Source organism: Episyrphus balteatus, chromosome 1 (genome assembly GCF_945859705.1).
Source record: "Episyrphus balteatus chromosome 1, idEpiBalt1.1, whole genome shotgun sequence".
In the NCBI taxonomy this organism is placed as follows: domain Eukaryota; kingdom Metazoa; phylum Arthropoda; class Insecta; order Diptera; family Syrphidae; genus Episyrphus; species Episyrphus balteatus.
The window spans coordinates 125,944,831-125,961,602 of NC_079134.1; the positions used below are offsets into that span (position 1 = coordinate 125,944,831).

Here is a 16,772-nt window from a genome sequence, read left to right on the forward strand (position 1 = left end):
CTTTTATAAATCAGATTTTTTGTATATTTTCGAATAGCTTGCTGATTTTGGATTCAGCAATAGATATAATGAAGGAACTCCACTAAAAACTTGGTGTGGTTCACCACCGTATGCTGCCCCCGAAGTATTCCAAGGACTTGAATATGATGGACCAAAGGCAGATATATGGAGTTTGGGGGTGGTGCTTTATGCTTTAGTATGTGGAGCATTGCCTTTCGATGGAAAAACACTACTAGATCTAAAAAGTAAAGTAGTCCTGGGAAAGTTTAGGATTCCATATTTTATGTCGCAAGGTAAGATTAAATTTAATTAATAACTTTAAATTTTTACTATTTAAAACTCAGGTAGAAGCTTAATAATATCGAGAAAAAAAAACTCCAAATTCATGAACATGAAGATTTTTTTGAGAATTGTTGAATCCGAAGAAAGTAGTATTGTAAATAACAAATATGATTTTTTTTTTTCAAAAAACCATCCCCGGAACTCGCTATGACAATTATTCTTAATTTCAAACTATAATGTGTTTTCTTTAGAAAAAATCTTTTTTCAGGGAAGTCAGATTATCTATTCATCCAAATCAAAGATACCAATCATTTTATTTTACCATCCACATCCACTATGTAATTTTAGTAGGCTCTTTGCTTATCATGTGCCCTTTGAACAAAAACAATCTAACAGCATCATTTGAAAAACAATCTAAGCTTATGATCAGAGGTATTTTTCGATGCTGCATTGCATGAACTAAAAAATCTGACTTCCCTAAAAAAAATTTGTCTGAAAAACACTTTATGCCCTTTCAAGCCATATACATTATGTCTCATTTTTATCGAAAAATAATTTTCAATCAAGAACCTACTTTGTGGTTTAGTGTCATTCTCTAGAAGCAAAATATACTCTTTTGGACACTAAAAAACCTAGGTGGTTCCTGTTAATAAGGGTGTAGGGCCTTGGGTGGGAACTTCTGTGCCCCTTGATATGTCAGATGACGCAAGAGCCTCCCAACTAGTCGAAAACTTATTCATTAGTCTTGTTAGTCTTGTAACCACGAAAAATGGTCCGCTCGCTCAGATTATTTTACTATGGTTTATTAAATTTTTTTAATGCATCTACTTCAAGCTAGTGACAAACGTTACATAAGCTCAAACACAATATCAAGACCAAGTCAGAACTGACTTGAAGAAAATGCATTTCAAATCCTAAATAGAATACATTGATGCCCATGGTACGTACTCCAGAGAAAAAAACCATTGTAATATATTTAGGAAACCTATATCGTAGGAAGATCCTAAAGAAGAATTCAGATAACAAAGATTTGGGAGAACAATGATAGGAAATGGGAGAAAGTTTTTTGAGTATGTCTCATCAAAATGGTCCTCTTTCGAAAATACTTGCTTTAGATTTCGTTGCTATGAAATTTTATGTTTTTAAATAAGTTGTACCGAACGAAATGTATATTTTCAAAAACTTAACAGAATTCCAAGAGGGATGAAAAGGAAAACAATTGTTTCTCTTGAAGACTGTATCTTTATTTCATTTTTCACATTTTCAAATTTCCCTGTAATACTTTTACTTAATTCTTCCAAAATTTGTATGTTACTGCCTCCTATTATGTTTTTATCGCATTCTGAAGATCTTTAAATCAGTCAGTATTCCCGAAAAATGGTTCTTATTTTATTCTTATTTATATTTATTTTATTTATGTTATTTATATTTTCAAACCTGTTGATTTTGTATCGTAGAATAAAGGAATAAATGAATAAATATTCAATTGCCATTTTGTCATTCATAAATAAGGTAATAGGTTTAATTATTAATACCAACTGTGATAAACTTTTAATGAGTTTTTAGTTCCAGTTAGTATCCAGACCATTTCTTATAACCATTCTTATCACTTTTCATCAAAACCTGTGTTCGCTTTCTTTTGACTATCATGTTTTGCTTCTAATACCAAGTTAAGTGAACCATTTAAACAAAACAAAATAATGGCTTCACTCTTCCCTCCATGTGCACTTAGGTTCAACTGTTACGAGTATAATTAACTTTATGATTTTCTGGTTTGTTGTACATATTTAAATTGTTTCGATCTACTTTCTCTTTAAAAATTGTTTTGTTTACAATAAAAAATCATCTTAATTTTTTTTTTTTTCAGATTGCGAAAGTCTTATACGTAATATGCTTGTCGTTGAACCAGATCGACGTTACACTCTCAAACAAATTATCAAACATCGTTGGCTTAGTGAATGGTCTGGAGACATTGAGATAACTTCCACTATCACCCGCAATCAATCAGTCATCGAACCGACAAATCTCGATTCGGTAGTAATGACACACATGCTGCAATTGCCCGGTCTAACAGCTGATATGATTGCACAATCGGTGCACGAGAATCGTTTTGATAAAATCTATGCCATATACAACCTCCTTAACGATAAACTCCAAGAGAAACGAAGAGAACAGCAAAGACTGCAACATCATGCCAACTTGGCCTACTCTAGGTAAGTTTATAGCCCATCTTTCATATCACATTATTATGTGTGTGTGATGTGTCAACTGTCATGTTCCACAATCAATAAAAGCGAGTGTGTGTTTTGCCAACAACAACTAATTACAATGTTCCACGAAAATGTTGTCGTCCAACATACTGACAACAATACTAGTGTACTGCTGCTATTATTGTGGCTATTTCTAGTTTTGCCTGTCTCCATCGCCGGCCGCTACTGACCAGTTTGACACTATCTCTTCCGGTGACAAAACTATTGTTTTGCCCCAACAAAGGCCAGAATTACAAACACATATGTATGTGCTCCTGGTATATGCCAGAAGAATATTTGTAATAAGGCAAAGGTCATCTGTCATTGAAATAACTTCCGAAAGGGGTGAATTTTGTGGAGACACACACAGACAAAAAAAAATGGCTTACACTATTTAGCTTTGGGTATTGTATTGTGTTGCAGATGAACTGGTATTTTGTGATGGTAATGAATGGTCACGCGCATAATTTTAAATGAACTTTTGCTAAAATTAATTATTCAGGCCTTCACTTTTGTGTGGAATTACTTAAACGATTGTTGTATTTACCGGAAACCATGTATCGTCTGTTTATAGGTCGCGAAAAACAAGCATTACAACGGGCGTTGTGGACAGATCAGAGCCCATGAAACAGGAGTCGGCAGATCGATTGAGTCCGCTAACAAATGCCTCATGTCCAAGTGCGGGATTACTGGGCTGGACTGATGTCTCTGTGGATTTGGAAAATTTCGGTGAATTAGAATTGGAGTGTCTGACACGTCCAAATGAGGTTCGTAGAGATATAATTTCCTAATTCTTATTTTGTCTAAAATATTTTATTACTCTCTTATAGCAACAAGCAAACAATCAAAACCACTTGAGCGCTAACAATGCGGCTGCAAATGGTAGCAACACAAGGCGACACACAGTTGGACCGGGTGATGTTGCACACGAACAAGCTCTAGCCAATCCCAATGCCATTAATCCAATTAACTTCAAGTGTCCGCCAGAAAATGAGGGTGGCCCATATCTGCCAATGAATTTGCCTATGCTTCAAAATCAACCACTGCACAATTTAACGATAAAGGATCAGCATTTATTAAAGCCACCTACGGTCATGGGTGCAAGTAAGCTTAAATGGAATTTATTTAAATCTGAGTTTGTTTTGTTTAACATTACGTTTTTTTTTTATCAAAGCTGGTGCATTTGGAAGAAGAGCTTCAGATGGTGGAGCTAATCTTCGTATATATTATCCATCGTCGATGAATAATGTCCAACAAACACAAACGCAACCACAAATGGAAGGCTATTATACAAATACAAGTATTGCTGGTGGAGTTTGCAGCTCAGGAGTTGACCATGTAACTGGAAATCAAATTTTGTGTGAACAAACTCAACTGCAACAACAACAACAGCAACAAGCTCATCTAAATATGATGGGAGAAGCCATGATGGGTCATTCAAATACTCCTGAAGTAAATGAGGAGTCAAGTGATGAAATTCAAAGGTTAGTTAACGAAGTTTGTCTTACTTTTAAACTTGATTACCTTGAAGCAGATCAAAGTATATAGATATTAAATTTTTGAAAAAATGCAACAAGCTAAGATTTTGTACAGACTTTTATTTTATGACGAAAAAATCAAGGGCATTTAAAAAGAAAAAACTGAACTTCTGTGTAAGACGTTTGTGATCTTTTATGAAAAGAGCATGAATTCACCTTCTTTTACTGTTAAACTCATTCTCGTCTAGTCGCTTCTTTTTGAATACTCACAAAAGTGGCACTTACAACACGATGTGTTTTTCGATTATGTTCGTTTTTGTAAGCAATAAATAAATTAGATATTGACCTATAATTTTTAGTTGAGGTACAAAGAACTCAAAGTTCATCGAGGTATTTTAATACTATTAACGATGAACTTCGAGTTAGTTAGTAGAAAGAGGTTAGTTTTGAAAAAAAAATATAAAGGGTTGTGTTCTCCTGAATATACGTATCTACAAAAACACGATCACTTTTATTCGAGAGCCATAGTTACAAAAAAATGTTTTTACTTTAAAATTGTGACACATACTGAGGTTTAACTGAAATTAATATTTGTCTGTCTGTCTGTATAAGGAGCTACAGCCTAAACGGATGTACCGATTGACTTCAAATTTGTTATGTAGCATTTTTTCGAGACTCTCCAGAGGGGTTTTTGGAATTAATGTTTTTGGACCAAAAATAACGGTACTTGTCATATACCGATTTTAGTAAAGTTGAAATTGCTCAAAAGGCTCCAACGATTTTGTTTAAAAAAATCAAATGTAAGTTTTAAGACAAGGTCTATCTTCTAATAAACATTTTTTTTTTTTTTTGAAAATCATTATTAACGGTACCTGCCATAGAACCGTTTTTTTTTTTTTTATTTCCGAAACGGCTTATTCGATTTCAACGAAACTTTTTGTGAAGAAGCACTTATATAACTCAAATATAAGCCAAATATAAGAAAAAAAATAATTTCCCAAATTTTATAGCCTTAAAAATTTAGGCAACTTGAACTCTAAGAGCAAGTTCGTGCGACCCAGTCGTACATCTTATTTCTATCTTTTGCAGAAATATTCACTATTTTTTTTTTTGACAAAAACAACAAAAAAACGTCAAATTTTTCATGCAATTTACCAACATTTTGGGAATTGTTTTGACGTATAATACGTCTTACATCGTTTTTTTTTTTTTGACGTACGTGTATGAATAAAAGAAACTTCTGATTTCCATGGCGTATATGACAAACTCATATCATACTAAAAATCAAAAAATGCCAGCGGTTAGTTCTTTCGCAATAATCTTCCGAACATTTAAATGTGACTTACCCAAAATGTAAAAATGGCGTATACGGCACTTCAATACTAGGGCGACGAACTGTTAAAAACATTTTTTTTTTTAAACTGGGTTAGAAAACCGTTGACAGAACCTGAATGTTAAATTTATTAGGTAAACACCATTGAGCCAACTCACCACAAAAATATCAGTGACCACAATAATTTTATAAAAAAAAATCTTCGGAATGTGGAAATTTTTGGGGATTTTGGAAACAGTGACAAAAAAATACTTCTTTTAGATTTTGTTCATTAACTCACTTTCCCCCTGTCACAGTCACAGTCAAAGAAGTTAGTGAGGCTGTAAAATACTCCAAAAAGGGAAAAGCTGTTGGGCCAGACGAAATACCCTCAGAGTTTTGGAAAAAGATGGGAGACATCGGGTCTAGATGGCTCATGGTTCTTGTTTCCAAGCTTATACGAGGTGATCGAATGCCTAATCAATGGAGGGAAAGTTATCTTCTTCCAATATACAAAGGGAAGGGTGATACTCGAAGCTGTGATAATTACCGTTCGATTGAGCTGATGTCACACACCATGAAGATCGTTGAGCGAGTCTTGGGTACCCGACTGCGAAAAATAATAAGGCTATCTGATGACCAGTGCGGGTTTGTTGCGGGTAAATCAACCACAGATGCAATCCAGAGTATCAGAATCATTATGGAAAAACATCGAGATTCCTTGGAGGATTTGCATGTGGTATTGGTTGATTTTGAAAAAGCATTCGATCGACAACCACGAGATCTGATATGGGTGGCCCTCAGACAACGAGGAGTTCCGGAAACCTATGTGCGGATAATTATGGACATGTATGATGGAGCAGTTATTAAAGTAAGATGTGCAGCTGGAGTCACCGAAGAATTCGAAATCACAGTAGGTGTACACCAGGGAAGCGTCTTGAGTCCTCTGCTCTTTATTACCGTTCTTGATTACCTGCTCGAAGGCAAAGTGACGGACCCAAAAGTGCATCAGTTATTCTTTGCTGACGATGGAGCCATCATAAGTGAAGACCCGATATCCCTGCAACGAGCACTTGATGTATGGGTGGATGTTCTAGAAGGTGGTGGGTACCGCATAAGCGCGAAAAAGACAGAATACCTATGCTGCCCATTTTCTGATCCACACAGGCCTATTCCTGACATTTATTTGAATGGTGTAGTGCTTCCCAAGAGTGAAAAGTTTAAATATCTGGGATCTATGATAAATAACGAAGGTACTTGTGATGACGATATCAATCATCGCGTAAGCGTAGGGTGGATGAAGTGGCGGGAAAATTCTGCCATCTTCTGTGATCGAAAAATGCCCCCTAAGCTGAAAGGAAGACTCTACACCGCAGTTGTGCGTCCAGCACTCACATACGGTTCACAATGTTGGACAATGTACAGAAAGTATGAGAGTAAGTTAACGGCAGCTGAGATGAAGATGCTTCGTATGACAGCAGGAGTAACAAAGCTTGATAGAATTAGAAGTACGAAGATCCGAGGAAGCCTTCATGTTAAAAACACCATCTCCCAAAAAATTGAACACGACCGACTCAGTTGGTATTGCCATGTTCAAAGGAGAGATCCTGAGAACCCCGTCAAAAAAGCAATATCATACAACGTTCCAACACGAAATAGAAAGAAAGGTAGGCCTAAAAACTCCTGGTACAAGCAAATGCAAAACCACCAGCATTCAGTTGGCCTTAGAAATGGAACAATACAAAACCGGGAGGCTTGCCGCCGATTTCTGAGGTCAACCCGGCGAACCCCACAGGCGGATCACTAGTGTGAAGCAGTTACGTGGGATAGTTATGATCCCCTCGACATCGAGATCATAGCAGCGCGGAGAAAAAGGAAGAAGAAGAACTCACTTTCCCCCTGGAGAATTCTTTTTTATTAAAATTTTGTGGAGACTTTATCCGAATGAGATTTCTTTTTTGGAGCAAGAGTATGTCTCCCGTCCGCAACACGCAATTTTCAGGCTTGTAGATTTTTAAAATTTGAAATAAATAATTCAAAATCCACAAATCAAGGCAATCTGATATCTCTGAAAAAAGTAATACCTTAATAGCTTCATATCGGTCCTCGTTGTCGCTAAAAACTGTTGTTCAAATTCCGGTAGTTTGTGTAAGGCCGGTTTTTGGTAGTTCAATGGTAGTTAAATAAAAGCCTTAACTTAATTTTGCCTTATACCAAAAAAGAATATATCATGTTTAAAATATTTAAGATATGTGACTAAAATGACTAAACTCAGAAATATTATTTTTCAGGTACATGCAAGCTCGAGGTTGTTCGAAGCGACACACAGTCGGATGTACAGATGACATATCTGCCACACATCATTCAGAAGCAATCGGAATGGATCAGCCAAATCTATCACATTCACCAGCGCCACAATCGGGTGGTGGCGGGCGCACAAGACGTACAGGTCTTCTCACTGTTATGGATCGTCCGCCAGGTATGAATATAATTTTCAATTTTTGCTAGCAAATTCCTTATAAATAAGCATGATTCCGCACGATCAAAAAAGTATCAATAGATAAACATAATTAGTTTAATTGCACTTATGTAACTTTATTTGGATTTGTTCATATAATTTTGTTTTAATTTTATTTATATATTCCTGTGTTTTTCTAAAAGTTTTATTTTGTATTTTTATTTATTTTTTTTCTTTTCGGTTTTTTTTTTATAACATTTGATTTTGTGCTTGGATGTGTGCCTTGTTGGTAACAATACAAAAACTGAAAATCGAACCAAATCCTATTTTCACCTGTTTTCCTATTCTAAACCAAAATTAATATCTCATTTGCGACTAACTTGATCCTATTCCTAATTCTTACAAAAAAAAAATCATCCTTTTTTATCGGCATTTTGAATGCCTTTACCTTATACAATCCTAATCCTTATTCCTAATACAATGTTGCAATTAATCAGTGATTAGTCCGGAACTGATTAGAGAAGTTGAATCGCGCATGAATCGCAATTATCTTCCGCCGGCCCTTAAACTGCAATGTTCGAGCGGTGGGCTTAGTCAAAGTCCTCCGGCGGGCCCTCAATGCGGCCCAAGTCCTTCTTGTTCCTCTGCATTAACATCAACGTCATCAGCTGCAGGGGCAAGTTTAAGCAACAGACGCTTTGGTAGGGCTTGCAAATTGCTACCTACAGTCCAAGAAGTTGGTAAGTTTTGTTTTTTTTATTTTATTTTATTTAATTTTATCATTTTGTTTATTGTGTTTTACATTGGTTTCGTTTACTCATTTTTATGTTTTTTCGTTTTTTTTTTAATAAATGATTATTTGTAATAATTTCAATTTTAAGTTAATAGTTATTTGTTTACGAATAAAAATTTTAACAAGTTTAAAATGTTTATAGAACTAATTTATTTGGCAGTAATAGAGCCCCACATTAGTTCCAAGGGTCTAAGAAATACTTAAAATTGTTGATGCTATTAAAAAACTGCTAATATTATTGAGCTTAAAGCTTTTTTTTTAAATAAAAAAGTAACATTGACAGTAAAATTGACAATATTTCAGTAAATGCCCTGTTGTCTCTCTTTATAAGAGCTAGTTGTTAAATGTGCGTTGATGTTGAAAACTCTAAGCACCACCATTCACTAAGTGTAGACATAAATCAATGTATACATATTTCTCTCCCCAAATTGTTAATTAATATAATTTTCGATTTTTTTTTTTTTATAAACAGGTCGCTATAGTCCAGTACGTCGAGCATCTGAAGGATCAAAAGCACAATTCCAAGGACCATTGCAAGAATGTCAGTATCTACAAAAAGGTATAGCACAGCGCAACTTTTTAGTTGCTCCAAGCCCACCGCTTTTAGAGAACTCAATTAGCTTGCCTGGTAAGATTTGCGTAAAATTGGATGTTGTATATCTTAATTTTTTTTTAATTATTATTTTGAGTATAAAAGTAAATTATTGCATTAATTTTTCTATGTTTAGCTTATGTTAAGTAGAAATGATTAGTAAAAGTTTTTATTTTCGTATCTAGAAATTTATATTTCTGCATTCTTACTCATTTTTATCGCAACATTTATTTTGAAAGCGTCCTTATTTAAGATAGTTTCTTGTATTGCCTGCCCACTTATTATAAAGAACTGCAACGTTTTTGATGAATTTTATTTCAATTTCAAAATTCATTTTTCTTTAAAGTTTTTTTATTTATCAAACAAGCCAAGGAGCTTAAAAATGATAGGGCTTCTTTGTTATAGTCTCAACAAAGTTTTTGTTAATCTCGAATCATTCATCAATAAGATGATGTAAGTCGGGATCAAGTTGTCGCAAGAGATCAAGTTATCGCATGACTATCTACTTGGTGAAAATTAATAAATTAAGTTCATTTTGTTAAAGCGCAGGTTTTGGGAATTACAAAAATATTAACTTTGCATTTTATTTTTCCTCGTAGGCTAGTTGCGCACTTGTCCGAAGTATGTGTAAAAGCGGCCTAAGCGCTAAGGAAAATCTTTTGGGACGCCCTCGACATACTAATAGATCTCACATCACACCCCTAGATATCTACAGAATATTTAGCTACTCATCCCAAAGCGGACCAGTAATCATATTGGCCACACTAACATTCTGAATGACTTTAGATTCACCCTGAATTGATAAGTTTACACCGAATCCGAATTGGAGAATAATTTCCAGGTTTCTATTCTATCATGAGCAAATCAAAGATGATCACGATTATCGTTTTCACGATTATCTTTTTAATAATTATGGAAATACCCCACAGTTCTGTAATACTTTTTTAATCAGCCTTTTCGTATGCGTATGTTTAAGTACCAAAGAAGGTGTAGGAAGTGGTATATTTTCAGATAAACTGAATCTCAGTCTTTTATTGCGCCTACCAGACCATTGTAGCGTGTTCCAAGCGACAATTCAACACGGATATTTGGATCTTCTCGAACAGCCAGACGGCAATTAAATCTCTTGCCTGTCTCTGCAGAATTAATCACTGTTCTAGACTGTCAAACATCTCTAAGGAGATGTCTGAACAGTTCAACATTTATCACACATGGATCCCAGGATATAAAGACATTCCAAGACGGAATTTTCCTTGTATTTTCTTTCTTTCATGCGAAGCCTCTCCAACTCAGCTGCTGTCAATTTACTCTCTTACGTTTTGTTCATTGTCAAACAAGTGAACAGTGTAGAATTTTCCTTTTAGATTAGGGGGCATTTTGCGGTCACAGAAGATATTCGGCCTTATCACGAATTCCATTCGCATTGGAAATTTTCTACGATTACCGTAAAATACAATCACAAAATCCTATCGTTGGAAAGATTTTTATGAAACTTTCCATTACTAACGCATTCCGTGATTGTTTTTTCGGGAATCGTAGTTAATTTTCAATAAGAATGACATTCGTGATAAGGCCGATTGTGAATCGGTTCCTTATTATAATACCATTTCTATCCACTGAAAAGTCAGTCGTCCTTAACCATTTTTCTAAATTTTGCACACTTTCCCGAAGATCATTAACGTAAAGTTTTTTTACGACTAGAAATTTTAGCACAGAAGCAATTTCTTCTGCCTCTGTGACACAAAGTTGAAAGTTTTCAACTAAATTCTTAATTTAGGACTCTATCCACAATTCGGTCGAGTAACCGATGGTTCTGTACTGTAAGGAGTGATTTGGTAGTAGAACTCGAAGCAGTCCTTTGCTGTTCGTTCTTCTGTTCGTTCGTTTAGACTTAAAGCAACAATAAAATACAAAGTTCAGCTGGTGAACATTGTTTAATGTCCCCCCGTATAGTTTGTTTTAACTTATTTTAGCACTTTAAGAAATTTAGTTTGTATACAAAAAAAAGTAAGTTTTCGAATTGAGTTCTTTCAGCCATATGAATAAAAATATTTATTAACCTAGCGGTCTCTTATAAAAATGTATTCGAATTAATTTTTGAATTTTTTTTCTTTTAAGGTTCACCAATTCATGGCAGACCAATCATAAATGTCATACAAAATCGAGGTCAAAACATCGAAGTACCTCAAGATGCTATGATGAATCTAGTACCCGCTCTAAATCGTCTCGTCAAAGAGCATCGCATTAGTGGTGAAATTGCTAAAAATATTGTTTCATCCGGCTTAGTTCCATTGGAATTGGCACAATTTTTAGGTTTAATAGCGCATTCCGGTCAGCAATGTAATATGCAACAACAAATGTACAGCTATAGTGTTAATCCACTATCTGCACCTTCAACAAGCAATACTAGCAGTAATGTTAATGTGGGCGTTCCACTTGGATCAGGCATGCAATTTCCAAAGCACATGACAAATCCAATTCCAAACTTTTGCAATTCATCACAAAACAATCCAAGTTTGGTGGGACAGTTTAGTAATATTAATTTAACTGGCAGTGGTTGTGGCCAAAACTGTGGATGTCAATCTCCAGTTTACAACAGCTTCAGTGGGTGTTCATCTCCAAATCCATACATCTTCAATGCACCAGCTGCATCTTCGCCAATGCATCAAATCACAAAAGGATTCAGTGTTCTGACGACGAGTGGAGGTGGTGGCTCTATAACAAGAGGAACATCGGCGGCTATTGAAAATGCCTCAAATCAGCCACTAGACTTGTCAATGGACGTGTGCTCCTCGGATGCGATGAATTCTGATTTGTTTGCATGTCCATCTCAACAGCAACCTGGTGGTAGCTGGTTCATACCACCATCCTATTATGACTTGAAGCCACTGAATTTGTCACCCGCACAACCTGTTCGCATTGTTCCAACGCCACCCGCTTCGCCAAATCTTTGTATAATTCAAGAGGAGAATGCCAACGGCCACATAAGCCACACAATCTCAGCTGGCCTACCATACGGTGCTATGAGTTTCGCCAATGAGGAATTCTCAGCGTGTCAGCCATCACATCCACAAATCTGCCTCACTGATGTCCAAGGAAGTGAGATCACACTTGTTGCACTGTCCTCTGAGAACAGTCGAGACAGTGATTGTGACTCTCTGGAGCCAAATATGCCATCACTGGCCTTGCAAGGTCTCATTATCACAGAACCTTCGAATGACATGCCATCGATTACACGGGGAGTCGGTCGCAAAGCAAGTCTCGAGAGTGAGAACAACTCCAGACTTGACACAGAACCGTCATCGTCAGCCTGCGGTGCTACCAGTGGTTCAAATCGTCGAGGAAGTGATAAGTCACTAGGATTTAGTGACGATAGTCTGAGTAATGATTCCAACAACCTGTCACCATGCCAGGAACCATCAGCAAGTTCGGGGTTTAAAAGTGATTCTCATTCAGAAATTGGTGATCAAACCGAAGGCCGTATGAGTCCCGATTCGATTTGTGATTCTCGAATGTCCGACGAGTGCTACGAGGTGCCACTGCCACACGAATGCTCCAATCTAGATTCCACACGTATCCTGCAATTGGTAAAGCAAACAATAGACTCAACTATGCCACCCAAGGGTTTTGTTCTGAACAAAGGAAATGTAGCAAACGATGGATGCGAAGGTGTGAGTGCTAAATCGAGTACTTCTTCATCTGGAACAGGTATGAGTTTAAGTTCAACTGGATCTGGAGACTCAGATATGCCAGTTGATATATCTAATTTAAGTTTAGAATATTCGGGTGGCTTGCAAATTGAGTTGCAAGTTTGCGAAGGTAGAAATAAGGATAACAAAGGAATTAAGCTGAGAAGAATATCTGGCGATCAGTTTGAATATGGTAAATTGTGTCAGCAACTGATAAGCACATTAAATGTGTAAATTTGAATGTCCAATGAGTTCGATATAACTCGGTTCTAAATAAGTAAGTTTTTTTTAATTTAATCTGTGCGCTTTGGAGTTTTCGAAATAATTTTAAGTTGCTCAATGCCGCCAATTAAAAATGATTAAGGCTAATTCTAAGCATCTCCAAGGCATTCCATTTAGCAAAAATTTTAATAGAAAAGCTGATAGCCTTTCTTTGTTTTGTAAGAACTCTTCGATGTCAAATTTAATTCAAATTATTCGAAAACTCCGCCACAAGAGACTTCTCATGCATTCCTCGAAATAAAAAGGTAGATAGTAGTAACAAGATTCTAACATTGGCATAGTAGATATGTAACACTTAGGGCTAACACTCTGGGCTGATTCATTAATATGGCTTTTAATATAAATTTTATAAGACAGCCATCTCTTGCCAAGACTAACTTAACTACCATTTAACTACCTACCATAGTTAGCTGGATTTTTTTGTTTTTGATCTGATTTGGGTTGGATTCGAATTATTGCGCCCTTAAGCAAGAACACTACAGAATTTCTATCGGCCCATAGTTTAGTCGGGTTGGACTCCTAGTGTGTGCACAGGCATGCGACTAAATAGTCGGCTGGGTAAGAAATATTTTAGTTTGAAGGCAGTGGTGCAGCAAAACAAACTATTTTTTCGATCAAACAAACTTTTTGATCGGCCGATACTTAATCGTTGTAGTGTGCGCACTTTCACACATTTTCATACTGATAAGGGACCGACTAAACTGTCGGCCGATAGAAAGTTTGTAGTGTGCGGGGGCTCTTAAGCAACAACACTTTGTTTTAAGAACAGGTGAAACGAAAGTAGGTGTTTTAAATTCTCTATGAACATCTCAACAAGCAACAAAAGGCAATGTGAAGGACGATTTTTTGGAGAGTCTCTAACACTGAAACATCACAAGGGGCATCAGCAGCTCGACAAAGCTGAGAAACTAATTGCGGATTTCAGTATAAAAATGAAAACCTCTTTGGGACTTGTTAAGCTTATGGTAATAATAGCAAACTGGTTGTTTGAAACCTACATTGTCTCTCTTCCGCAAAACACAAGCAAGACCTTGGTAAAGTCAGGGTTCATGAGTATTAGGATTCCTTAAAAAGCTAACTCCCAATAGGAAAATCATAAACGTACAAAAAAAAGCATGTCGATGATAAGCTTAAAATTAGGGAATATTCGCTATTCACAATACCGAACTAAGCAAAGGCTATTAAAGAGGCTACATGGTCATAAGTTTCTTATGGTTTTACGAATCTTCTGGAATTCATTCAGAATTTGATAAAATTAAATCGTTTATAAAGCATTCCTATACGCTGGCTAACGCTATATGCGGAAAACCAAATTCCCAACTGTTAAGATTGCTTCTTTTGTATAACTTTAATGAGACTTTTGAAGGTATGAAGTTTACCTTTTTTTGCGTTCTATAATCGCAGTTGGTTTTGCTAATTTTAAATAGAAATTCATTAACGCACATCTGCTTGCGCTAACATTTATACTGCCAAAATTATTGGCTAGTATCGTTACCGAAATCAGCCAGAAACCGAAATCAGCCAGAAACTGCTTATGAAGTTATGCGATATAATGATAGCTAATAGTACGAATTGTGCATTTTTGGCCCTGTGTGAGTTAGGTTTAATATTTAGCTCAAAAATGTATTTTGGTTAAACTTTTATCTCTAGAGAATACTTTTTTGACAGAAGGCCTTGTGTTTTTTCAATATATTGTCAAAAACTGCAAATAAATTAAGAAAATGTATGGGTATGTATAAGGGAAAATTAATTTCAATTTTTAATATTGCCCTTTATTGGTGATAGGGGCTATCGTGAATAAAAAAATTCCCACGGAATGTTTCTCTTATTTCAAATATGGGAACGAAAATGATCCTGCTGTCATTTCATACAGTTTTTTTTACCCTGGAAATAGATTCCGATAGAGATTCACAAAATAGATTCCGAGGGAAAGAAATATTGTTGATTCAAGATAGTTCCCGATGAAAAAATTGGTAGTGAATGGTAACCAGAAATTAAGCGAATTAAGGGAAGAAGAAATTAAATGGATTTTTATTAAGCTTGAAAAAAGAACATTCCATCTTCTATAAACTTTTATAGCAGCTGATGTATGCTTCTGTAAGCCTTTATAGAAGTATGTTAGTTTGGCAAAACTAACCGCAGGTTCTTTAGCTTAAACTAATCATGAATTCAAATAAATATTTGAAGTTGTTTCGTTGGAAAAGTTAGAGCGTATTCGAACGAGAGTTTGGAGCCGCTTAAAAAAAAAAAAAAAAAAATAGGCACGAAATTTCTGCCAGCAGAAAACTTTATAATTATTGTATAGAAAAATGTTGCTTTTTGGGGGAGTGCAAATTTAATAATAAAAAATCCATACCCCGATACCTCCTATAGGTAAACTTATTTAAATATACAAAGAAACAAGCAGTTATTCAAGAAAGATGCTGGAAAACAACTTATCACAAACTGCATGTTTTTGCTCTATGATACTACAAAACCCACGAGGAAACAGTTCTTGCAGGAGGAAACAGTTTAAGCACTTTTTATACATTTTTTGCTTTAGGCAATTAAGGTGTGAATTGAGTTGAATATTTAGCCGAGGATAAATTTGTTGGGATATATTTGATGTGGCTGAATAGTTTTTTTTTTTTTTTTTTTGAATCTGCAAAACTTAAGTTAAAAAAATGTGTTAAAAAAATTTATAAGTCTTAACAATTAACAACTTCCTTGTCCTGTGAATTTAATTTCTTCTTCACTTAATTCCCTCAAATAATGGAGGGTATATAATTTTGTTTTAAGAGGCATCTTTTAATATACAAAATAGAGCTAGATTGCCCAGTTGTTCTGTTGAAGTCAATTTTACAAGAATTAACTCCAAGTTCTTTTTATTCTAAGCCTTACCCAATTCAGATCAAAAGGTATATAACTTAAATGCAGCTCTTATTTCTCAAAAATTAGATCTAATCAATCAATCAATTATATTTTCGTCATCACTGTCGTCGTATTTCCGTAAATCCAAAATAATAATATGCATATATAATATTAATATATAAAGAAAAAAAAAAAAAAACGAATTCAACTATACATGTTATCACATAATTATTAAATTTATATACTGACTGAACATTTTGTATATTTAGTAGATTTAAACAAAAAAAAAAAAAAAACAAAATGTAGTAATACAAAACAATTCTCTGTCTTCACTAAAAGTAATTTTTATTAATTCCGAAAAAATCACAACACAACAACAATTTATAGTCCTTTCGAATTAAATGGTTTAAAAGGAGTATAGTTTTTTAAATAAGAAAAGTATTTATAAGAATTAAAAAAAAAAAAACGAATAAATATTTATTCCTTTTTATTCAAAAAACACACACAAAAAAGACAAATTAAATGTAAAATAAAAACCAAACACGCGACTAAAAAAAAATTACTTCATTTTATTTTACTTTTAGTAGAAATATTTTAATGTAGCATAGTTTTAGGAATTCCTTTACTAATTGAATAACTTATCTTCTCGCTTTTTCAATTGTGTTTGTATGATAGTTTTTAAATATAAAATTGTTTAAATAACATATTTTATGTCCAATGATCTTAGAGTATTCAATTTCCTACAAAAAAAAATATATTTCCTCATAAATGTATCGATGTTCTTTTT

At 34.8% G+C, this 16,772-nt stretch overlaps 1 protein-coding gene and 1 long non-coding RNA gene across 3 annotated transcripts in view; both read left to right on the forward strand.

Moving 5' to 3' along the window:
- Nucleotides 1-13,450, forward strand: part of LOC129906825 (uncharacterized) — a 50,458-nt gene extending 37,008 nt beyond the window's left edge. Inside the window, exons 3-11 of one of the 2 annotated variants that reach the window (XM_055982762.1) lie at nucleotides 38-293; nucleotides 2,150-2,495; nucleotides 3,106-3,298; nucleotides 3,362-3,635; nucleotides 3,706-4,015; nucleotides 7,613-7,800; nucleotides 8,277-8,519; nucleotides 9,045-9,200; nucleotides 11,283-13,450. In XM_055982762.1, coding sequence (XP_055838737.1) covers nucleotides 38-293; nucleotides 2,150-2,495; nucleotides 3,106-3,298; nucleotides 3,362-3,635; nucleotides 3,706-4,015; nucleotides 7,613-7,800; nucleotides 8,277-8,519; nucleotides 9,045-9,200; nucleotides 11,283-13,087 — 3,771 coding nt within the window. In that variant the 3' untranslated portion in view covers nucleotides 13,088-13,450. The remainder of the gene's footprint in view (nucleotides 1-37; nucleotides 294-2,149; nucleotides 2,496-3,105; nucleotides 3,299-3,361; nucleotides 3,636-3,705; nucleotides 4,016-7,612; nucleotides 7,801-8,276; nucleotides 8,520-9,044; nucleotides 9,201-11,282) is intronic. The other variant, XM_055982763.1, reaches the window with a different exon arrangement.
- LOC129906832 (uncharacterized) overlaps nucleotides 1-16,772 on the forward strand; it is a 179,884-nt gene that overhangs the window by 120,588 nt on the left and 42,524 nt on the right. The window lies entirely within an intron of this gene.